This window comes from Cnephaeus nilssonii (genome assembly GCF_951640355.1).
Source record: "Cnephaeus nilssonii genome assembly, chromosome: 12".
Classification (NCBI taxonomy): domain Eukaryota; kingdom Metazoa; phylum Chordata; class Mammalia; order Chiroptera; family Vespertilionidae; genus Cnephaeus; species Cnephaeus nilssonii.
In genome coordinates, this window is record NC_137083.1 from 30,717,485 (window position 1) to 30,742,197 (window position 24,713).

The 24,713-nt window shown below is 41.4% G+C and overlaps 2 protein-coding genes across 18 annotated transcripts in view; both read right to left on the reverse strand.

Annotated features, from left to right (window-relative positions):
- The window catches only part of ADAM22 (ADAM metallopeptidase domain 22), a gene marked incomplete at its 3' end in the record, with an annotated part of 173,280 nt that extends 155,924 nt beyond the window's left edge, over positions 1-17,356 (reverse strand). For 11 of the 15 annotated variants that reach the window (XR_013814270.1, XR_013814271.1, XM_079785608.1 and 8 more), the window contains exons 1-2: positions 17,109-17,272; positions 16,491-16,651 (exon numbers count right to left, since the gene is read on the reverse strand). Coding sequence is in view for 13 of the 15 variants with exons in the window: in XM_079785608.1 (XP_079641734.1) it covers positions 16,491-16,651; positions 17,109-17,193 (246 nt within the window). Of the gene's footprint in view, positions 1-16,490; positions 16,652-17,108 lie in introns of all 15 variants that reach the window. The other 4 variants (XM_079785618.1, XM_079785616.1, XM_079785607.1 and 1 more) reach the window with 2 other exon arrangements.
- Positions 17,357-20,420: 3,064 nt separating this feature from the next.
- Positions 20,421-24,713, reverse strand: part of DBF4 (DBF4-CDC7 kinase regulatory subunit) — a 28,437-nt gene continuing 24,144 nt past the window's right edge. For all 3 annotated transcript variants that reach the window (XM_079785968.1, XM_079785967.1, XM_079785969.1), the window contains one exon: positions 20,421-24,657. In XM_079785968.1, the coding sequence (XP_079642094.1) occupies positions 23,685-24,657 (973 nt within the window). In that variant the 3' untranslated portion in view covers positions 20,421-23,684. The remainder of the gene's footprint in view (positions 24,658-24,713) is intronic.

Sequence of the window (24,713 nt, forward strand, 5' to 3'; positions counted from 1 at the left end):
ACTATTACAAATGTCTCCATTTCCCCTCTGGGTACTATTCTTATTGCATTTTATTGGTGTAAAAACTCAGGATTAGAGAAGTTAATTGTGCATCAAGTTCACACAGTTAGCTAGGGGCAAAAGGTGGGCTTTGAATCAATGAAGTCTCATTCCAAGTCTTCTAACTCTTAATCATTATCCTATGATACTTTTTAAAGAAGAATACTGCACCAGGGATTTGATTTACTAAAAATTAAGACATTATAAAACTATAGTAGATTCTAGAATAGTAATGTAATACACAAACATGCAAAGAATCATGAAGGAAAGGGTCGGTATGGATAACATCAAAAACTTTTTATAATCTGTCACAACAAATGATACCAGGGGAATGAATAGGTAAGCCACAAAATTTTTAAAAAGCATTTGTAACAGAGATAACTAATAATAGAAAAGAACCCATAACATATTTAAAACTCCTGTAAATCAATAAGAAAAAGACAAATATCCCACCAGAAAAATGGGCAAAGTATGTGATGAGGTCATTCAGAGAAGAAACATGGTCCCCAAAGGCGCTCTATCTTATTAGTCATCATAAAAATGGAAAGTAAAATAACGAAACACCATTTCACACACGCAATATTGTTACACATTTAACAGTCTTATGATTCTAAATGCTGCTGAAGGTGGCTCTGCACAGAAATCCTCATGCATTGCTGGTGGTTATTTCACTGTACTGTGTGGCAATATGTAAAAAAACTGAAAAGATACGAACCCTAAGAGCCAACAATTTCACTTCCAAATGCATACCCCACAGAAATACATGTATATATCAATGGCATACACTGCTCATAAGAGCAAAAAAATTGGAAACAGTCTATAAATGTCATTAAAGAGAAAATAAATAAATGGTAGGTTTATGAAACAGAAAGCCAGGTAGCAATAAAAAAGGATGAACTCAATTATTTTACCTGTATCAACATAAATTTTGATAAGAGATTGAAAATCAAAGTTGAGAAGTGGCAAAAGGATCTATATGATACCAAATATGTATATTTAAAAATACACACAAAACAGTTAAATTGTTTATGGAAATATTTATGTAGTAAAAGTATGAAAAGAAAGCCAGGCGAAATGACACCAATTGCAAGGTAATTTCCTCTGGGAAGGGAGGGGAAATGAAAGGAAGGAAAGTATCAACTCAATCTATAAAGTTATGTCCTTAAAAAAAAAAAAGAACTACTAAATTTTGTTGACCTGGATGGTGAGTATAAGAGTGTCTGTCACATTATTCTCTCTACTTTTTTGTTAACTTAAACTATTTCAAAACATAAACTTTTTACAATTATAAAAAAAAATTTTTGTCCACAAGCATCTTTGCATGGTTGATTTCATTGATGCCACATAACAACTAAGGGATGAGTAATACTGCCCTGGCTGGGTGGTTCAGTTGGTTGGAGCATCGTCCTGTACACCAAAAGGTTGTGGGTTGATTCCTGGTCAGGACACATACCTAGGTTGAGGGTTCAATCCCCAGTCGGGGTGCACATGGGGGGCAACTGATAGATGCTTCTCTCTCACATCAATGTTTCTCTCTCTGTCTCTCTCTCTCCCTTTCTTCCTTCCTCTCTCTCTCTCAAATCAATAAAAATATCCTTGGTTGAGTATAAAAAAGAGGAAAGGCCCAGCCTGTGTGGCCCCATGGTTGAGCATCGACCTATGAACCGGAAGGTCACAGATTGACTTCTAGTCAGGGCACACGCTCAGGTTGCAGGCTCCAGCCCCAGTGGGGGGGGGGGGGGGCGTGCAGGAGGCAACCAATCAGTAATTCTCTCTCATCATTGATGTTTTTATCTCTCTCCTTCTCCCTTCTTCTCTGAAATCAATAAAAATATATTGTTAAAAAGGGGGGGGGGGTGAAATGAGTAATACAAGCATAGAGATGTCACTATTGCCAGTAAAAACACGAGAAACAAAAATTAATGGATGAAAGCTCCAGCAAGCACACATTGACTCAACCTTCTAAAACCTTTTCCCAGAGCTGCTCAAAGGTATTAGGCTCGTCTGTCCGGAATCCTGTAGGACAGTTTTTAAATCTGTAGGTCAGATCATGATCTATTACAAGGCTCTGAAACCACTTAAGTGTACCATGGACAGAATTTTTTTTTAAATACATTTTATTGATTTTTTTACAGAGAGGAAGGGAGAGGAATAGAGAGTCAGAAACATCGATGAGAGAGAAACATTGATCAGCTGCCTCCTGCTCACCTCCTACTGGCGATGTGCCCACAACCAAGGTACATGCCCTTGACCAGAATCAAACCTGGGACTTTTCAGTTCCCAGGTCGATGCTCTATCCATTGAGCCAAACCGGTTAGGGCTGGCCAGAATTTGTTAGAACATGACAAAAAACAGAGTAGAGTGAAAAGTATACTGCTGCATGTATTAAGGATAAAAGTATTGTTTCATGATGATTTGCTTTGATCTTTGGTGTGTGCATATTTTCATATGTTCACACAAAAACTTTTGTACAAATATTCATAAAAGCATTATGCATAATTCCCCAAAAGGGGAGAAAATGTTCATCAAAATGAATGGAAAATGGAATATCATCCTATATAATAAAGAGGTAATATGCAAATGACCATCACTCCAACACACAAAATGGCCGCCCCCATGTGGACACAAGATGGCTGCCACAAGATGGCCGGCAGGGGAGGGCAGTTGTGGGCAATCAGACCTGCAGGGGAGGGCAGTTGGGGGGAACCATGCCTGCAGGGTAGGGCAGTTAAGAGCAAACAGGGCTGTAGGGGAGGGCAGTTGGGAGTGAACAGGCCTGCATGGGAGGTCAGTTAGGGGTGACCAGGCTGGCAGGAGAGGGCAGTTAGGGGTGACCAGGCCGGCAGGGGTGGGCAGTTAAGGGCGACCAAGTTGGCAAGGGAGGGAAGTTAGGGGTGACCAGGCCAGCAGGGGAGGTCAGTTGGGGGCAACCAGGCCTGCAGGGGAGGACAGTTAGGGGTGACCAGGCCTGCAGAGGGGGGCAAATAGGGGCAACCAGGCTGGCAGGGAGGGCAGTTAGGAGCAATTGGGCCAGCTGGGGAGCATTTAGGTGTCAATCAGGCTGGCAGGGGAGTGGTTAGGGGGTGATCAGGCTGGCAAGCAGAAGCAGGGACAATCAGTCAGGCAGGTAGGAAAGTGGTTGGGAGCCAACAGTCCTGGATTGTGAGAGGGATCCCAGATTTTGGAGAGGGTGCAGGCTAGGCTGAGGGGGACACACACACACACACACACACACACACACACACCGTGCATGAATTTCGTGCACCGGGCCTCTAGTTTAGCAATAAAAAGGAATGAAGTAATAACACATACTACAACATGAATGAACCATGAGAGCATTATGCTAAATGGAAAAAGCCAGTCACAAAAGAACACATAGTATAGGACTCCTGTGTATGAAATGTCTAGAAGAGGCAAGTCTATAGGGACAGAAAGTAGATTTGTGGCTGTCTAGGGCTAGGTTTGGGGGTAGGCAGTATGGGAGAGAGTTTGGGGAATGCGTATGAGGTTTCTTTTTCGAGGTGATGGAAATGTTTTAAACTTGATTGTGGTGGTGGTGATTGTACAACTGTTTGAATATACTCATAAACTGAATTGTAGACTCTTGTTAAATAGGTAAATTCTATGATATGCAAATTATATTTCAATAAAGCTCTTATAAAAACTATATTATGTATAATTAAAATATGGCCCAGCCGACATGGCTCAGTGGTTGAGCATTGACCTATAAACTAGGAGATCACAGCTTGATTCCCGGTCAAGGGCATATGCCTGGGTTGTGGGCTCGATCCCAGTAGGGGTGTGCAGGAGGCAGCAGATTGAGGATTCTCTCTCATCACTGATGTTTCTATCTCTCTCTCTCCCTCTCCCTTCCTCTCTGAAATGAATAAAAACATATTTTTAAATATGAATAAATTTATTCTTGAGATTATACTAGGTCAGCTGGAGTCGTGAAAATGGTTAATTTATGTGGGCCAGTTACTGGATCTTAACATTTTGATGGAATTGCCCTACACCACAAGCCCTTATTTTCTTTTCTGATCTTAAACCTACTTTCAGATCCTTCATTCACACTAACAGGTATATGCTTCAAAACAGCCCAGAGAGCCATCCTTCCCTGTGGTCTCTACTTATTCTAAAGGGATTGTTCTCTAGGGCTGTTCTTTCTGGTTTCAATTAGATGTGCAGAGCTTTTAGAGGCATGGAGATTTCATGGAGTCACAGTTCTGTATGGGTAACATCTACCACCTAAGAAACAAAGAGAGTAAAATATTTTATATTAACTTGTTAGCCTCTAAAAGAGTGGTAAATTGAAAAAAATAAAACATTAGACAAGATGTACCTGAAACTTGTCTACCAAAAAAAAAAAAAAGAGGATATATCCTCAGTTTAAAACTACAGTTAAAGAAAAAAAATCAAAACTCCGAGAACAAATATCAAGGGAACTCCTTGGCTGAACTCCATGTCATATGAGTTCAGATCCATCAAAAATATTGTCTGTCACTCTCCGAGAAGACACACATCATTGTCTTAAAGAAAATACAGCTCTAGGCAGCAAATGGCAAAATCTGGTGAATAAAGTCACACACAAAGGTTGAATAGCTTGGACTTATTTTTGTTGGGAGAGACAGGGCTATAAACTAACACGAATGATTTTGTCACAGTGATTAAGGCAGCCAAGAGACAGCAAGGTGGCTTTATGCGGTAAAATGACAGTGAACCAATCACTGTCTGAGTTCCCACCTCTTTCTCCAGTGTTCCCTCTCCTTGTCATCATGGCCCTGCCTTTCCTAATAAGCACTGCCTTAAACCTGAGGCAAGAGAACAGCTATTTCAGTTCAGATGCTCAAGGTGATGGGATTCTCCCAGAGCCTGGGACTACTACAGCCAGGGTAGTTCTGCTGGGCGGGCCAGAATGTATGAGGGGGAAGAGGAAGAAAGAGGTCAGAGATAAGGAGGCCCATCCTCCTCTCAAACCCATCCCAACAAAAGACAAGTAATCCAGAGGAAAGAAATACTCTTAAGTGTTGAAAATACATCAACAGTATATAAAATCCGTAACATAAATGCTCACAGAACATTTTTTCTGCATCTCTGAGACAGAAAACTCAAACAGAGGCAGACCATAAATATTTGCTGAGCATCCACTATGCTTCAGGCACAGTGCTAAGCAGTAAACAAACGATGGTGGATAGGAATAACTGTCTATCTCACGGGGAAACCTTCTGTTGACACACCCAAGTTATCAGTGCTTTAATCCCCACCTCCCAACCCACACTAACACACACATAAGTGGGGATGACTTTATGACAGGCCTATGAGGCAAGTTTTACTTTCAATATACCTGTAAAAGTGCCTCATCATTCCTTAATACTGTGTCTGAATCCTGTAGCAACTGGCAATGGATCAGTCTGGAAGACTTTGAGAGGAAGTGACATGCTCAACAGGGTGGAGGATCGAGTGAGTACATAACTCAGTGTTTAAATCTAGGGGGTTATGAGCAATGAGAACAGGAGAATTGTTTTAGAAAGGCAATTAGTCCGGCAGTGAAGAGCAGAAGGGACATTTGAATCCACACCCAAAGAAGAGAATGAATAGAGACAATTTAAGGGGAACAAAAGAAATAAACTGGAAAAAGAAACACACACACACACAGGCTTAATGGTAAGTAGTTAAATGTAAAGCTTGTTGAACTATAACACATTTTTCAAATCCCAAAATAAGTTAAGTCCAGCACCGGGCAGCAGAGATGGTTCCTAACACTGAGTGTAAATAACCTTTCAGGGACTTGTTTTTTACTGTAGTTGCTAAGAGAAAAAGAGGCACTCGACAGAAATAGAGTGGGGTCATAGGGAAAGTGAACAGAGCAAGGCTGAATTCCCTGGAAAATGACAAATGGAAAGAAGCAACAGGAAAGTGACAGATCTATACAGAGAGAGGAGGAAAGAAAGAGGTAAAGAGAAAAGAAATAATGGAGAAAAAAACCTGATATGACAACAGGGATCTGGGGGTATAAGAATGGAACAAGGCTCTATAAGTCATGGCATCAGTGATTCCATTCAGTCAACATAGGTTTGTTGAGCACTTGCTATGTACAAGGCTCTGTGTTCAATGCTGGGAAGAAATAAAGATGAAGATGAGGATGCATGCCTTCACTCAATGTTTTTCTGTCCAATAAGTAAACATAAAATAATGTTTACACCCCATCATCCTATGATAACTGCATACTTCATAATTTCACAATCAGAACATTTAAGAAATGTCCTAACCAGACAAAACAGACTTTAAAACAAAGGTTATAACAAGAGACAAAGAAGGACCCAGCAATTCCATTTCTGGGTATTTATCTAAAGAAACCTAAAACACTAAATCAAAAAAATATATGCACCATATGTTGATTGCAGCATCCTATATAATAAAAGCCTAATATGCTAAGTGTCCGACTGTTCATTCGACCATTCGACCAGTTGCTATGACACGCACTGACCACCAGGGGGCTGGAGTCCAGCCAATCAGGACTGGGTGAGACGGGCCAGACGCACCCTGGAGCTTTCCCGCGGTCCCTCCCCGGCCCCAATTGTGCATCAATGGGGTCTCTTGGCCTGGCCTGTGCCCTCTTGCAATCTGGGACCCCTTGGGGGATGTCCACAGGCCAGGCTGAGGGACCCCACCAGTGCACGAATCCGTGTATCGGGCCTCTAGTTATTTATAATAGCCAAGATATGGAAGCAACCTAAGTGTCCATCAATAGATAAATGAGCTCTAGCTGGTTTGTTCAGTGGTTAAAGCATCAGTCCAAGCGGGTTCAATTCCCTGTCAAAGGCATGTACCTGGGTTGCAGGTTCCATCCCGGCCCTGGCTGGGGTGCATATGGAGGCAACCATTCAATGTGTCTCTCTCACATCAATGTTTCTCTGTCTTTTAATATTACATTAGCTTCGAGTGTACAATCCAGTGTACACTGTCTCTCTCACCCCTTCCTCTCTCCCTTCCACTCTCTCTAAAAATCAATGGAAAAAATATCCTCCAATGAGGATTAATAAAAAAAAAATTAAATAGTTAAATGAATAAAGAAGTAGTAGTATATATATTATACAATGGAATATGACTCAAACATAAAAAGGAATGAAATCTTGCCATCTGCAACAATGTGGATGGATCTAGAGGGTATTGTGCTCAGTGAAATAAGTCAGACAGAGAAAGACAAATACCACATGATTTCACTTATATGTGGAATATTAATAAATAAATAAATAAATAAATAAATAAATAAACAAATAAGCAGAACAGGAACAGACTCATAGATACAGAGAACATTTTGACGGTTGCCATATGGGAGAGGAGTTAGGGAGATGGGTGAAAAAAGTGAAGGGATGAAGTACAAATTGATAGTTTTTTTTAGAATGGTCAAGGGGATATAGGGAGTACAGTCAATAATATTGTAAAAACTATGCATGGTATCAGATAGGCACTAGATTTATCAGGGTAATCACTTTGTAAGTAATATAAATACCCAATCACTGGGTTATATACTCGAAGCTAATATAATATAGTACGTCACTGTAATTGGAAGATAAAAAAAATTTTTTTAAAGAAATGTCCTAAACAACTCATTAATCGATGACCTCAAGTAGATTTCATATTAAACTGGTTAAGTTATGAATTAATAGTATTTTCCTTCATTAAATATGAGAGAACATTGTCTATGCAAGATCATTAAGAACTCTAAGAACATCATGCTAAACTTACCTCAGAAATTAAATTAAATGAGAATTCTCAGTATCTCAGCATCAATATTCTTCCCCATTTTTATTCTAATTCTGCCTTGGGTAGAAAAGTCTAAAACTACTGGCAAAATGTGAGCCCTTGAGGCCTGTCTGGGGAAGCATCATTGATTTCCCATCTTCAAAGAGTTATCTATTGTTCTTTATTTGGGCCAAAAAATACAACAAAAGGGCAACCATTGCTAAATCCTAAAAATCCCCTGGTACAAAATTAATTTTTAAAAAGGAAAAGAAAAATATTTATTTACCCTTGCTGATTGATAAACATGATTCTGAAAATTTTCTTCAATACAAACAACAAATAGACTGTTGAGCAGGGGTGGGGAGTGGGGCAGGTAAAGGATTAAGTTTTTTATTCTTTCTCTTTCCAGTTAAAATTGCTGATATTTCTGGATTATAATACAGCATTTTTAAAATTTTATTTTCAAGATGAAATTACATATAATAGTCTGTGCTGTGGAAAAACAGATTTATATCTTAAAAGCAACTCAAATGATGAAATCAGAAGTAAGAAACATCTAGAAGTATAAAATCAGTTTTTATATATAAATTTTTTAATTTTAATTTTTTTGTAATTTTAATTGCAGTCTACATTCAGTTTTGTTTTGTTAGTTTCAGGTGTGCAGCATAGTGGCTAGACATTCATTTACTTTATAATGTTCCCCCCAATACTTCAAGTACTCACCTGGCACCATACATAGTTGTTATAATATTATTGACTCTTTTCCCTATGCTATAATTTACAAGCCTGTGACTATTCTGTAATTACTAATTTATACTTCTTAATCCCTTCACCTTTTTCACCAGTCCCCAATCTCCCTCCCCTCTGGCAACAAGAAATATATATATATATATTTTAAAATACAGCACACTGAACTCTATTCAATTATGTGATAATTATAATTATCAAAGGTGTCTATAAATTCAATATTTTAAAAGACTAAAATTATCCAGGCATTTATCTATTTGGAACCCTACCATGTTCCAAAAGGAATTTCAGGTTGTTTATATGAATAATTACAAGATAAAATAAAAATTTTAAGTAAATGAGGAAACTGGAGGGGAGGGAAAAATTCTTTAATTCAATAAATATTTACTGAACACTGACACAGTGTTCTAGGCAATGGAGATGTGTTGTGACTAAAGAGACAAGATCACTATTCTCATAGTTTATACATTCTAGTGATGGCATACTGGAAGAAAGGCAATAAACAAACCAATCATTAAAAAGAATGTCAAATGCTAACAAGTGTTAGAAGACAACAGAGTCAAGTGGATATAATAAGGCGGGGGTGAGGCGGGACTACTTTAGAAAAATGGACAGAGGAAACCTCTCGGAGATTACTTTTCTTTTATCCTGAATGTTTATTTTAAGCAAAGTATAAAGAGCATATCATAACGTGCACAGATCTGAGACTTCCACGACCGATAAATCTCATGAATCGAGATATCCCAGATGACTTCTGAGCTGAAATGGGGACGATGAGAAGGGGCACGCTGATGAGAGAGTCGGGAAGCTGCTCTGAAAACTCACGCTGTGCCTTTCCCTTTGCAGGAGGGCACAATCTGCCTCTAAATGTTGGGCATCCAACTCAAAGGAGGAAACACAGTTACAGGACAAATCTCTCCTCTTGGTCCTGATGAGACATCATGTGTGATGTTTTCCAAGACTTCAGTTAATACTGTAACTGGTTACTCGGGAATATTTTGTACAATGTCCTTCAAAATATCCTTTAGAAAAAGCCTGGTAGATAACTGAAGAGGTCAAGGAAGTGACTGAGAAGACTGATACCAATTCGGATACCAAACTCTCTTGTAACTAACTCAAATCCAAAGAGACTTAAGAAAAAAAAAAAAATCTCTTAAATCTGAAGAACACCCAGAGCTTCTCAACCCTGGGTACAAATTGGAATCCACTGGGGAGACTTTTAAAAACACCCCCACCCAGGATCTCTGGAGGTGAGGTCAGGACACTATGGAGGAAAAGAAGATAATTCTCCTTAATTAGTTTCTTTTAAGTGAATTTCCGGCACATTAAACTCCAACAAACATCCAGAGTGCAGATACTCTTCGCTGCCATCTAGATATGGATGCAGACCTTTCCACGTGCTTAAAACGAACATGCGAGATAGCAGCAGACATGAGATCCATTTCCAGACATGAACAGAACACGTGCTAAACATGGCGTCAACCTGGCCCTGGGACCCTGGAGCTACTTGTTTTGTGAAGACAAAAAAGATACTTTGTACCTTTTCCTTTGAAGAAGATCGTATGAATATGGATCCTTCTTTAGCACTTGAGGTTTCTGTTTTACAGAAAGTGTTTTACTAAAAAGAACATATGAATTTTTGGTGTTGACTGGTGAATACTAAAACCTTTGATTTACAACAGTTCTAATAATCAGTGTACACATCCAGTTCCAAACAAACACACTTCCTCCAAGAGAAGTTTCTCATCTTTTCAATGTTAAGTCTCATTCTATCTTCCATTCTCGTTCCTTAGCAGCAAGGAAGCATCCCTGCTGTGTCCCGCAAGCTTTCTTCTCTACTACATACGTTTAACAAACATTTTCAAGCACTGAATGAAATAAATAGTTCCAATGGGGCAGATGGAAGAAATCTTTGACCCCAGGGTCACTGAAGGACATCTAAGAAAATGTTGGTGGTCTCCTACCATCGGCCAGTTTAGCACCGTGGTTAAGCACACAGGCAGCGCAGTGGAGCTGAAGTGCCTGGGTTCAAGTGGCCTCTCAGCCACCTACCAGCTCTGTGATTGTGCAGCTAACAAGCATTACCTGTCACATGATTCCTGTGAGGATGCAATGAGTTTATGTACATCAAGTACTCAGAAAATCATTTGGCACATAAAAAGTAACCGTATAAGTTACCGCAGATTAAATATTTTAGTACATACTAGAACATATGATAACACTACTGTATTTATTTATTTTCCTGAATTCTCTTTCCTTCCTCCTACTCACTCTTCTCCCCTCAAGGTTTCTTCCTCTTCTTCAGCTCTTCCTCCTCCTTGTATTAACATTCTTTTTCTCTTTGGGGCTTATCCATGGACCTAATGATAAATGTGGACCTATCTGAGCCCCATGGAAGACCTTATAGGTTCACTCTCAGTGTCATGACAATAAAGCCAGCCCCAGGTCATGGACTTTTAGGAGGGGACTTAATCATTAAAAATGACAAAACACTTGGCATTCTTTGAAATATAAGAAAGCAAGTAAAACTAAAAAAAATAATTATCAACCCCTAAGCTCTTAGACTAAATTTTCCATGTGTAGCTATAAAGCACCTATGAAAGACAGGCTCTTTTTGTGCACAGTAAAATCATTAGGCAGAATTTCAAAGATGCCCAAAAGAAATATATACAAATTGGGAACCTCATAAAGTAAAAACAAGATTTAAGGGAAACTCCTACAATTCTGAGTTTCATTTTCTCTTACCTATTTAATTGGTAGGGGAATAGAAATGAACTAAGAAACGTCTCCTTCCTTTTATCAATATTGAGCTACTTAGGTTTAACAAATGCACATTAAGAAAAAACAAGGTTTGTGCTCTCCTTGCAAAATACTTCTAAAACTGTAATCCTAGGAGCCCTTTTCCGCCAGGGAAGCAGTACTGCAGACAATTTACCATCAAGCTGACTCAGAGCTCCCAAGTGAAACAGCACAATTTTAAGTACAGCTCATTGGTGCTTAGGCATATGTAGAAGTAAAATCATAAAAAGGGAGCATTCCCACTGCTTGCCATTTTGCTGCCATCTTGCACTTTCCCCATTCATTACTGATGATCAAAACTATGACCAATTGTAGGTCTATGTTCTTGTCACCTAACCGACTACTTGAGAAGCTGAAACACTGTCCAGGGAAAGGGACAGAGAAATAAGTTGCCCATCTATTCGCCAACAACAAAGTCTTCTGACAAAAATAAATTCTGCTATTTGTGGAGACAGGCAATTACTGGGTGAAAAACAAATTATTGAACATTTATAGGGTGACCACACAACAAAATAAATCACCAAGTAATCTTTCTACAGAAATCTGTCACACATGGCTAGCAAACAAGGAGTAACCATTAAGGTGCTTAATCTTAAAGATAGCAATTTCGTGAATATCAGTATCAAATCATCAGTAAGACTCAGTAGGTGATATCTTGCTCATATGGGTGTCCCGTTAAAAATATGTTCTGTTTGTTTATCTGCAAACATACAATTCCTTCAGCACAAATAATTTCAAGTGAGAAGACATGACACTGAGTATTTTGAGTATTAGAGTTGAGTGCTATTTTACAAGACTGAAATTACTTCAGACTAGGTAGACAACCTGGAGGAAAGCAAGGTTACCCACAGCAAATATTATGTCATTGACTATCATTTCCAGGACTTTCTGGCATAATAAGCTTTTGGTATTATCCCACTTGGGATAAAAATAAAGCATCCATTCAAGTAACTGTCCATGTAATAAAGAAATATTTTGCAATGTGGACTCATACCAACAGAATTATTATTTCACACAAAATTGCCAGTATTTCCACAAAACGAAAATGTAAATTTCTCCCCAAAATATGTGTTCTGCTCCATTTAGTGATAAAAACTGAAAAAAAAAAGAAAAGGGTACATTAAGGGTAAAATTGAGGTGTGTTATACTATCACAGTTCTGTGAGCTTTCTGAAATTTAAGTAATACATGGCTGGTTTCCTTACTCTGGGTCAATGGCTTGATCTTATCTGGTGAGAGATAATTCCTGTCTTAGTGGAGATGACCTTTAAGGTCTCTTCCATCTCTAGCACTCTTAGTTTCCACTTACTTATGCAAATTTGAGTAATCTGTAAATTACTCCTGGGAATGTGTTAAACTTGGATGATTTTTTATTTTATTTTTTGGGTGATGATTTTTTGGCATCATTTTTTTTGCACTAAAGTGATGCCACAAAACTAAATAGTACTCAAGAAGCCTGAGAGAGTTTGTTATTTAGCAAAAACTCATAGTATTTACAACATGCCCAACATTGTTCTAAGTGCTTTATAAATATTAATTCATTTCTACAGTATTTTCAGTCTACTTGGAAACTAAGTTTCTGTGAAGCTTAATGAGTATGCGAATTGGCATTTATCTATTAATTAAAGTAAATAAACCCATTCACTGACTCTTTGAAATTAAAACTATTCATTTCTAACAATTAAGATTATCCCATGATAACACAAATCTGGTCAATTAACTCTCCTTATGAAAATCTTAGATTGCCTTTAGGACCAAGTCCAAATTCTTCAGCAGATCATAAAGGTGCTGCAGCATCTCTCTGCTTTCCTGTTTTGTATCATCTGTCCCTAAATCTTAACTATTTGCGGTTAACAAAAATGTGCCCTGACTCCATGTGCCTATGTACTTGCTGCCCCTTGGGTTTCATGTTCCTGTCTCTTCCCTTTAATCTGGCCAATTCCTAGTCTCAAAACAGAGCTCACACTGCACCTCCCCCAAAAAGTCCATCCTGACTGCTCCCTGGGTTAAATAATAGGTCTTCTCTGCTGCCAGTTTTCTGGGACCACCTCCAGAAAATCACACAGAAGGGCAGAATGTAACTGCTATTCACTCATCCATTTTCTTACGTGTCTCTACATCCCTTAAAGGCGAAAAATGTGTCTTTTCTCTTTAATATGTTTTTATTGATTTTTTTTAGAGAGAGAGGAAGAGAGAAGGAGAGAGAGATAGAAACATGGACGAGAGAAACATTGATATGCTGCCTCCTGCACGCCTCCTGCATGCCTGGGCTGTGGGGATGAAACCCACAGCCCAGGCATGTGCCCTAACCAGGAATCCAACCAGGGACTTCTTGGTTCATGGGTCAATACTCAACCACTGAACCACACTGGCTGGGCTCTTTTCTCTTTAAATTCCCAGGGCCTTGCACAAAAGTTGGTACACAGAAGAGGCTCAAGTAAATAAATGCCTTTAAATAAACAAACCAACAAATGAATATGTGTTTTGTGAGCTAACAGAAAATCATCCTAATTTTATTTCTAAAGTAGAAAGGAAGTTGCTAAAAATATCTAAGGGTGGCTAAGATGCCATAAATTATATCTACTTAATTACCAAAGAAATACCAAGGGCCACATACAATCACCTTATGTTTTCAGGTCAAATCACAGGTCTTAGGAAACTAGAAATGCCACAATGCAAGAAAACTCCCTGGTTTCCTAATTGTCGGAAAAGTTGGCATATGGCAAGTAGGTCTTCACAACTCCGCCCAACTCAGTCCTCGATTCAGTGATTTCTAAGTAGGGTTTCAGGAGCAGGGAAAGCTGCACCGGCTCCCCAGGTGATCCGGACATCCAGCCAGATGTGCTGTGTATACTTCACACCGTGCCAGGCACTGACATGATTTCCTGTGATAACTACTTTGATGACAAGACAGTATCTTCACTTGCATTTCTGACTTGGATTAGTCATCTATTGGTGCGTTTAACCTAAATCCTACCAATTCATTCACCCCTCACCGAAGGCAGAGTCATTCTTTTCAATTGTGAGGTTTATTGCTGTAGAAAGCAGAAACTGCAGGGGCCCAGGGTATCTTCTGCCCCAAGTGGAGAGGCCTAGGAACAAAAAACCTGCAGAAGTGGAGCTCCATAAATGGGAGAAAAGGAGGAGGGCTGGCCTGTTTTCCAAAGTGCTGGTCTTTCACCAACACGGAGAAGGGCAGGGTTCCTGCCTGCCCACAGGCCCAACTGAGGCAGAGACAGCACTCCCAGGCTCCGTCCTGCACGTCTCTCTGTCTGCATCTCTGCTTCCTTCCGTCTCCCTTGCTCTCTGAGAAAGGCTTGGTGATTTGTATTAAAGCACTGGCTCTATCAGCAAAAATTCACACTGTAGGAAACTCTACAGGATGAAAGACCCCAGGTCTTCAGTGAATACATTGCAAGGAAAAACAAACCAAAAAAATACAGGGGAAACCATGTAGTAAAGAGACTTCAAAACAAAACAAAACACACTAATTGCAGTCGAAAGACATTATTTGGGTTCTGGATCAAACAAACAAACATAAACATGTATGTATTATGTGAATATATATTTACTTAATATATTTATATACATTTGGACATATTTACATATTTAATATATTTCTATGTTAGATAGTATATGGTTACATTTTTTAAAGAATCCTTATCTCTTAGAAATGCATAGTGAACTTTTAATAAATGAAATGCTATGCTTTGCTTCAAAATAATACAAGGAGGGGAAGAAAATAGGTAGGATATAGGTAAAAGAAGATGGATAATTGAATTGATTAATTGGTAATTAATATGTTGCTAATTGTCAAAGCGGGGTTCATTACAATATTCTACTTTTGTGTGTGTTTACAATTTATTCCTCCACAGAAATTATTCTAACTTATTGAAAAATAAGACAGTGCTCCCTGCTTCTTCAGTTTTACTATGGAAACAAGTTAAAATGAAAAAGAAAAATGGGCACTTACCAAACATTAATTCAAATCAAGGAATCTTTCATTAAAGGCTTGGCATATTAGATTTTTTTTACTACAGTAATCTAACTTTGACAACTATTATTGTAGCCCTTTAAATTAATTCTTCACTTATATTAAAATTTTAACATTTGGCTACAAATGCAAATTTAAATGTGCTTTTTCTTTTTCTTTTTTTCTTTTCCTTTTTTTGAACAGGGAGCGCCCTGCTAGACTAGTAGGTATTTTTCTATTTTTACATATTTTACACATACAAATTGTAAGTTTGCTTTAGTTAAGTTTACAAAATTTCAACTATATGAACAAGTTCTGTCTTAATATGCACTTTACAGGTAGGTGAACTGGTTGCCAGAATGATGTATATGAATTCAAAAAATGTTTACAGAGCCCCAGATCTTTACTGAAATTCACCAGAAAGTGCAAAATCATTTTCAGGCATACCTGTGGATGTGCAATATTAATCCCAATGCAGGTAACTGGTAAACTTGGATTTTTTAAAATCATAATTTACAAATGCCCAATAAATACCATGGCCCTAATTACACCAAGAAGGCTGCAACCAACGAAGGAAGCGGGGAGGGCGACGCCTTTTCTAGAAAGTGGGGGTGACTGGACACATCTCCGGGGTCCACATACTGAGCAAGGGGAGAAGCCCTCAGTTTAGGTTCTTTTTATGGCTTGAGTTTAGTTAGGGATGTCTAGGTTGGTTTTTCCAATTTTCTACAGCACCAGTTGTGGTTTAAATCACTTAGAAGTCTTCTCTTAGCATTAAAACCACCACCACAATAACAATGATGCGAGTCCTGCCCAAATATCACATCCCTTCTGGCCCAAACATGGCTTTTTGCTTTTCCTTGAGAGGAGAGAGAGGGTCTCCCGCCCTTTCGCTCAGTAGCCACACTGCTGGAGGCATACTGCACAAAGTCCTCTTAAGCGCAGTCCCTGGCCTGGGGTTGTTCGGGGGGTTTTGTCCCCCCTTCCTGTTCTTTTTATTTCTTTTTTTTTTTTTTTTTTTTTTTAACAGGGAGCGCCCTGCTGGACTAGTAGGATTGCGCTCATTTCACCTAAGACTAGTAGGATTGCGCTCATTTCATCTCCAGGGCAACCGAGAGCAGAAGCAGAGTCGCGGGTGGGGTGGGCTGGGCAGCGCGGAGGACCACCCCCGGGACCGCGCCTCTCACCTGAGCGCCGCCGGGGTCGCCCCGCACCCGCGTGGTGAGCGCGTCGTGCCCGGTTTCGTCTTCGTCGCCGGAGCGATAGAGGAGCCGGAGTGGCACGATGCTCTGGCGCTCCAGGAAGCGGTTTTCGTTCCTCCTCTCCAGCTCGGTCAAGGAGGCGTCTCCTCCGGGCAGGAAGGGGAGAAGGAGGGAATAGGAAGAAAACGCGAAAATAATGACCCTGACTCGCAATCGTCGGTCCCGCGGCCCGACCCCTCCCCTCTGACAATTCCACCTCCCGGTCCCTCCCGGACCCCATCGGGGAAGGACGCAGACACCAATCGGAGAGCCTTGGACCCGCTCCTCCGAGCGCATCCAGGAGAGGGGCCCAGAAGCAGAGTGGCACCCCTTTCCCATCCTTCCTCCGCCTGCCTCCTCTTCAAAAGAAAAACAGACATTTGACCAAAGGCTTCTAATGCATCCGCGCGCCCCCACACGTATTTTTGCTCCACTTTTCCCAATAAAAAAAAAAATCTCCCCGCGCACTCGGGAAATGGGGATGCCCCTTTGCAGGGCGCCGGAGGGCTGCAGAGATTCCCGGCAAACGGTCCGTCCCTGAGCCACAGAGGGTGGCGAACTTACCTGCCCGGCCGCCGCGCACCCAGGGGCAGGTCCCCAGGGCGCAGAGCAGCAAGATGGGCACGGACGCAGCGGCCGCCGCCTGCATGGTGCTGCCGTCAGCCCCCTCGCTGGAGACGCTCAGCTCCTCATGCCGGATCCGCTGGTCCGACCCTCCTCGCCCAGCGCCCCCCGGCTCGCCCGGGCCGCCTCCTCCCAGCCCCGGCCGGTGCTGTGGCGGCCGTGGCGCTGCAGCCTCCGCCGCGGTGCTGCCTCAGTGCTGCATTGTGCTCCCCGGGAGCTTCCGCTGGCGGGGGGAGCCTGCGAGTGCTGCATTGGGCGGTTGGCTGTAGCTAAGTGGCTTCTAGCGCCTCCCACCCCATCGCCTGGCAAAGGCTCCGGCGGGCGGTGAGCGCTCTGCGGGGAGCGAGCGCCCGGTGCACTCGCCCCGCCGCGCGCGGGCAGGGACGCGCGCATGTCACTGGGAAATGTAGTTCTCGCCGGCGTCCCGCTCATCGCCACCGCGGAGCGGATGGTTGCGACCTCGTGACCGTGAGGTCTTCTGCAGCGTGAAGGCAGGAGGGAGGAAAAGGGCAAAAGCAAGAGAGGTCATCGTTGGCAGGCCTCTTGGCACCGAGGTTATCCAACCGCGCTGCTGCGGAAGCCAGTATCCATCCACATCGTCCACAAAGAACCATATTAATGTTTCCCACAATTTTAATAGTTGTCAGGGAATTATACCTTCAATTATTCATGGTAAGTTAATTACCCAATAAGTATAAAGGACCTACTATATGCCCGGCAGTTGACTAAGCTCAGGGAACACAATCAGGAACAACACTGGTTTAGGAGGCACCTGTTCTCAGACACAGTCGAGTAAACACTGTCTTATAGGTAACAGGTGAAAAGCATCCAGATGATGCTGGAGGGGAGTCATTAACTTAGCCAGGGGGAGGCAGGGAGGACCTCCTGAAGGTCTGCACAGGCACTTGAAGGATATGTTGGATTTATCCAAACTCTACAGGATGTTTTTGTCCTTTCTCTAATATCTGTCTGCCTCAAACCTGTATCTGAAAACCAGACTTGGAATACTCCACTTTTTCGTCTGCTTATTCCATTTTTTAAAAATTTCAAATGTTAATAACTCTTGAAGATAAGACAGTAATAACATAATTGTCCACACAATTACCACTCCTGCCTCATGCGACATGGTTTCAGGTTCCTTCGCCATCATGATGATTTGAAAAAAAACTCCAGTGTGTCAATGTCCCAGCTAAAGTGTGGTATCCAGAATTAAGTACAACTTAGGCATGGTTTCACAAGCAAACAGTAGAGAGGGATTCCTTTCCCTTGACCTAAATTCTTGCCTATGAGAACATTCTATCATATTTTGGTAGCCACATCTCACTTATTGTCAATTTCAAAGATATTTCCCCAAATCTCCAAATAATGACACACTTAAGAATTCTATATATGACATGTAATTGTAGCCTGAATAAGGGCTACAAGTTTCCAACAGTACACTTTATACCTTGATGCAGAAGATTCCATAATAGTCACTATAAAAGAGAATTAGAACTAAGGCCTGGAATAGCCCTTTACCTTCATCCCCTACATCATGGACCCAAGCTGCGAGCTTGTCATATATAGTCTTTATTATATTGAGGCGCATTATATAGTGAGGTCCACTAGTCTCCTTTGGATCTCTTTGACGTAGTGCTCTTCTGGCCATTATCTTGCCAGGTACACGTAGTTTTAATTGGCAAGGTTGAAGAGGCAGCCAAAGAAATCCTGATTCTCAGTGAGTTGTGGAATTGGTTAAGAGAACACAGTCCCTTTAGGAGCAAAATAGATAAGACAACCAACAAGGGAATTACTGATTATGTGCCATTAAAATAAATCATCCTCTGGACGCTGAGAGCAGTTGCTCCAATAAGAAGTCATGATCTCTTGTTTGGTTTTCAGACTTTAGTCAGGTTTGCAACCAGAAATCTGACTAAAAGAAAAGCCCATCTTCCCAGGAGAAGGACCCTGCAATACAGGTCAAGTACACGTGGTAATGATTCCCCCAATCCTTCTGCAAAGGGACCTCCCTCGATTTACTTCAGTAACTGGGCACCCGGGAGAGGGAAACACCCAAATATTTGTTGGATGCAGAGTCTGAATTGACACTGGTACCTGGGACCCAAAGCACCTATTATATAGTGGGGGCATCTGAGAGCTAGGTAATAAATGAAGTCCTGACCAAGGTTTCACTCACAGCCTCTGAAAGTATTATTAGAAGAGAAATGCTTAGTGCTTCATAAAATCCCCCACATTATTTCCCTGGCCTACAGGGCAAGAATTATAATGGGGCGGGGGGGGGGGGGGGGGGAGGAAGGAAGAAAAAAAAAAAGACACCAGGTGGGAACCTCTAAAACTGCCTCTATTCCCTTAGCCAAACAATAAATCGAAAACAATACCTTAACCTGGGGTCATGGTGGTGGTGGTGGTAGTATTTTGTGGTGGTGATGGAGGAATTACTACCCCTGTTAAATATCCAGAAAATGGTTAATTCCCATCATAATCGCATATGGTCATAAAGAATGACAGTAGACGACCACAAACTGCATTAAGTAGTAGCCTCAACTGCAGTTGCAATGCCAGATGTGGTCTTTTTTATTAAAAATGAACATGGGGGGGGGGGGGGGCGGGGAACACATATCCTTGGGTGAGGATTTTTTAAAAAGTTAGAAATGAACACGGCCTCAGGTACCTGATATACAGCCATTTATTTGGCAGATGCATCATTTTTCATCCCTGTCAGAAAAAAAAGGATGAGAAACCATTTGCACTCATAGGGAAAAGATTATAGTATACACTAGCGTTCCCGTTGCAGGAAAAATCCTGCAATAGGGTTTCCTGCTGCACTCTACCCCGCCCTGCCTGCTCTCCTCCCTTGTCCCCCGCCCCGCCTTCTCTGCCAGCCCCCCTGCTTTTCTCCCTTCTCCGCCAACCCGCCCGCTCTTCTTCCTTCTCCCCTGGCCCTGCCTCGGCTCCTCCCTTCTCCCCCGGCCCCGCCTGCGCTGCTCCCTTCTCCCCCACCCCGCCTTCTCCACCAGCCTGCCCGCTTTTCCCTTCTCCCCCGGCCCCGCCTCCGCTCCTCCCTTCTCCTCCCGCCCCCCCCCCCCCCCCGGCTTGCTTGCTTCTCCACAGCTTTGCTCCCTTCTGCAGCTCTTGGCTTCTTTCTATGCTGTCTTGATATGCAAATTAGCCGCCATCTTTGTTGGGGTAATTTGCATACTCGTCCTGATTGGCTGGTGGGCGTGGCTTGGGCGTGGCAAAGGTACAGTCAATTTGCATATTTGTCTATTATTAGGTAGGATTCTTTCTTTTCCTGTTATAATTTGAAGAGGATGCCATGGAGAATATCACTTTAACCCATTATACTGATGACATCATATTCATCAGACCATATGAGCAGGAAGCTACTAGCACATTGGAAACTTTGATAAGACATGTTCTCTAAAGGGTGAAAGATATACCCTAAGATTCAGGTCCTGACTGGTGTAGGTCAGTTGGTTGGGCAATGAACAGTTGCTGGTTCAATTCCTGGTCAGGGCACATGCCAAGATTTTGGGCTTGATCTTCAGTAGGGGGCATGCAGGAGGCAGCTGATCCATGTTTTGTTCTCACATTGATGTTGCTCTCTAAAAATCAATTTTTAAAAAATCTTAAAAAAAAAAAAAAAGATTCAGGGACCTGCCCCATCAGTATCAGTTTTAGATTCAGTGGTCAGGAGCATGCCAGGAAATCCCACCAAAAGACAAATGATTGCATCCTGAGCTTCCCAATCATGAAGGAAGCATAATTCCTGGTAGGCCTTTTCAGATTGTAGCAGCAGTGTTTCAACTGGGGGTACTGCTTTGCTGAATGCTGCCAGCTGTGAGCAGAAAAGGGCTCTGCAGCCACACCAGGCAGGTTCAAAGGTTCTAGAGGTATCCGAGGTAGGAAAACTATAACTTATGGCAAACCCCAATGGGGAAATCACAGCTGAGGCTTTGGGGTTTTAAAGCCATGACATCTTTAGTGGCGAATTATGTGTGTGTGTGTGTGTGTGTGTGTGTGTGTGTGTGTGTGTGTGTATATATATATTTTTTTTTGATGTGTGGCAGATGGAGCACCTGACTATGGAGCAAAAACCATCATATGGTCACAAATGCCAATCATGAGCTGGGGTTCTGTCAGATCTTCTAATTCGTAACATTGGGCAGGTGCAACAAGAAGCCATTGTCAGATAGGATTGGTATATCCAAGCTTGGGCAAGAGCAGGACCAGAAGGTTCAAGGGAATTGCATGAGCAGGCAGCACAGACCCCCTTGTCATCCATCGCTGTTGTGTCACCAGACCTGTTCAGAGCTGGGAGCTGGCCCTGTCCCAACACAATCCAGGAACTTTCTCATATCAGGTGACCTCCAGGTTGGACTCATAGAGGAAAGATTTCAAGAATGATTTGGAGAACAAAATCAAGTTTTATTCAAGTAGACACAAAGCATGGGCTCCTATTCACCAAAGCCTACCTAGTGTTTCTGCCATTGCCTCTGTGAAAGAGGCAGAAGTACGCATCTGAGTGAATGTGGGCCAACTTGCAAGTGAGTTGCGCACATGGTCAGTCAGTTCCAGGTTTTTGAACTTTGTGGCACCAAATTTTGTCTCCACCTTCAGGTCGGGAGCAGAGTTCCTAATATGGTCCATTGAGGAAGTGTCATGGTGTTCACCACCCACTTGGCCCCCACTTCTACTTGCGATGTCAGTTTTCATTATAATGATGGTACAATGAGCTTTGGGGTCAGGTCTTTGGTATTTCCTCCATTTTGGAATGATCTGGTTCTAGCCAGTCAATGACCTCTACAACCAAGGCAGGGGTTTTCCTGCCATAAGGTGCAGGCTCTGGTGAGAGGACCTAGCATCTGCCTGTGATATCAGATCCTGCTTCCTCATTTCATTTGGGATTTTTCCCTAGGTCCTCTCTCTTAGGTCACACCTCCAGGTATATGGGCCATGAAGAGTAAAAACCCAGACTTGGTTCATGAATTAGTTGCTTCCGTGGGTGCAAGTTGAAAATAGATGGCAACTGCCTCCTAGCTGCACTCAGGGGTGGCTTTGGTAACCAGTCACAAGGGGAAATCTTCCCAATGGGCAGAGCTTCAAGTGGTGTACCTAGTCATCCCCTTTGTAAGCAAAGAGAAGTGGCCTAGGTTTAGAGTATTTGTGGACTCATGGGCAGGGAGAAATTACTTGACTGGCTGTTAAGGCGTTTGGGAAGAGAACGATTGAAAGGTTGAATACAAGGGGTAGAGGCACGTGGGGAACGGCCATGAAGAGTATCTTCATATCACACATTATCACCACCCAAAAGTTGGCACAATGGGTACATGAGCAAAAGGATGATGTTGGCAGGGATGTAAGTTGTGTATGGGCTCTATAGCATGGGCTCCTATTCACTGAAGCTGATCTAGTGTTTCTGCCATTGCCAATTGTCCACCCTGCCAGAAACAGAGACCAACACTGAGTTCTTGATATGGCACAATCCTGTGAGAAGACCAACCAGACAAGTTGATTATACTAGGTATAGTAACAGGCGTATTCCAGATGTGAGTTTGTCTTTCTTCCTCACTTCACTTTTTGAGGGTTTACAGATAGATGGTTTGATTCACTGGCATGGCATCATACATAATTTTGTTTCACTAGGGGATTGAAATCACAAAAAAGGTGTGGGAGTGGTTTCATGATCAGGTGATCCATAGGTCTTACGACATACTGTCACCCAGAAGCTGCCTGAATGGCAGAGTATTGTAATAGCTGTTAGCACAGCTGTAGCAACCCTCGAAGGTGATATTTTTGAGGATGGAATATAATCTAGGATGTCCAAAACATTTATATGGTGCTATGTCTCTGCCAAGAGAATATATAAGTCTGGGAACCAGTAGGTGGAAGCAGGAGTGGCCGTATTTGTCATTAGTCTTGTGACCTTCTAGAAATTTCTGCTTCCCATCTGAGCAACTCCTGATTTACAGCCATGTTATCATGGGACTCTATTTTTTGTTTTTAATATATTTTTATTGATTTCAGAGAGGGAGAGAGAGAAACATTAATGATGAGAGAATACTAGATTGGCTGCCTCCTGCACACCCCCTACAGGGGATCAAGCTACAACCTGGGCATCTTCCCTGACAGGGAATCAAACTGTGACCTCCTGGTTCATAGGTAGACACTCAACCACTGAGCCATTGCAACTAGGCAATAATGCTACATTTTTATATTCTCGATAGTTCACTTGACACTAGTTTTCAACGTCATAAAGCACTTACCATATTCTTATGAAACAATTATGAACACAGTAAAGATGAGTCGCAAATTTACTCTACAATTTTTCTATAATAGGTATTCAATTCTGTAGAAAAATGTAAATATCACCTTTATTGTTAACATTTACATTTGGTTCTGTAAACAAAGTTGGCAAAAAAAAAAAAACTCACAAAAAAACCTAAGAATTTTTATACACATTTATAAAAATTTCAGTATGATCTTTATCCCTTTTGAATTTATGTATTTTTTAATCTAAAAGCCAGTAAATGTAGAATTTGAAGGGAAAGAGGAAAACATTGATGACAGATTTGAATCATCCTCCCTCCAAATATCAAAACCATCACAGATTCCACCATTTTCGGTGTAGTTTGTGAAACCCAAAAATTCTGATGTCTCTTCACTAGTCTGAAATAAGTCTAGTAGAGATTGTGAACTACAAATTCTGTTTTCCTCTTGTGTAATAAGACACTCAGTTCTTTTCTTATCTAAATCCACATTTGGTTCCAGATTTTCTTTTTTATTTCTTCGTAATAATATTTTCACTTTCCGACAGATTTTACCAGAAGGTAAGCTATCCATATTCTTGATGTCACATTCATTGGGTTCCCCAAGACAACTTTGGGATGAAGTGTTTGCCTGAAGAGTTCGGTGCTCCTGTGAACTGTTCATTGCTGACAGACCATAATCATGACATATTAAACGAAGGTCCTTTTCCTTCAGATCCTTTGCTGGAAAAAGCACAGCATCTGATTTTTGTTTTGGTTGAGATGCACTATTATCTATATTGAAATTAGAAACTTGTATAGATGTCTGTAGCCTACACAGACAATGATCTGTCCTTACTTCTTCCAAGTTGTTTTCATTTATAATTAATTTATGTTTAGAAATATCAAGAATGCAACCCTGTCCGTTTTTACCTGGAAATAGATGTGTAAAATTTTGTCTTATGTCATTTTCAGCTGGATTTAACGTGGAACATTGATTTGTTTTCTCATCAAGTCCTCTCAATTCATTTGACGGGTTAGGGATGTGCTCTGAAATAAACACAAGCTTCTCTTCAGGTTGCTGGGTTTCTTTATATAGACAACTCCGCTTGATTACCTGTACATTATTTTCCCTGAAGTTTCTCTGAGAAATAGGTTGCAATTCTAGCTTTTCTTTTGGTTCAGACTTTTTCAGGATATTTGTAGTAATAGGAGAAAGGGATCCAATGCTGTATTTTAATCTTTTTAGAAAAAAAGAAAAAGAATTGCAAAAAAGAATGTCTTAGTAGTTAAACAT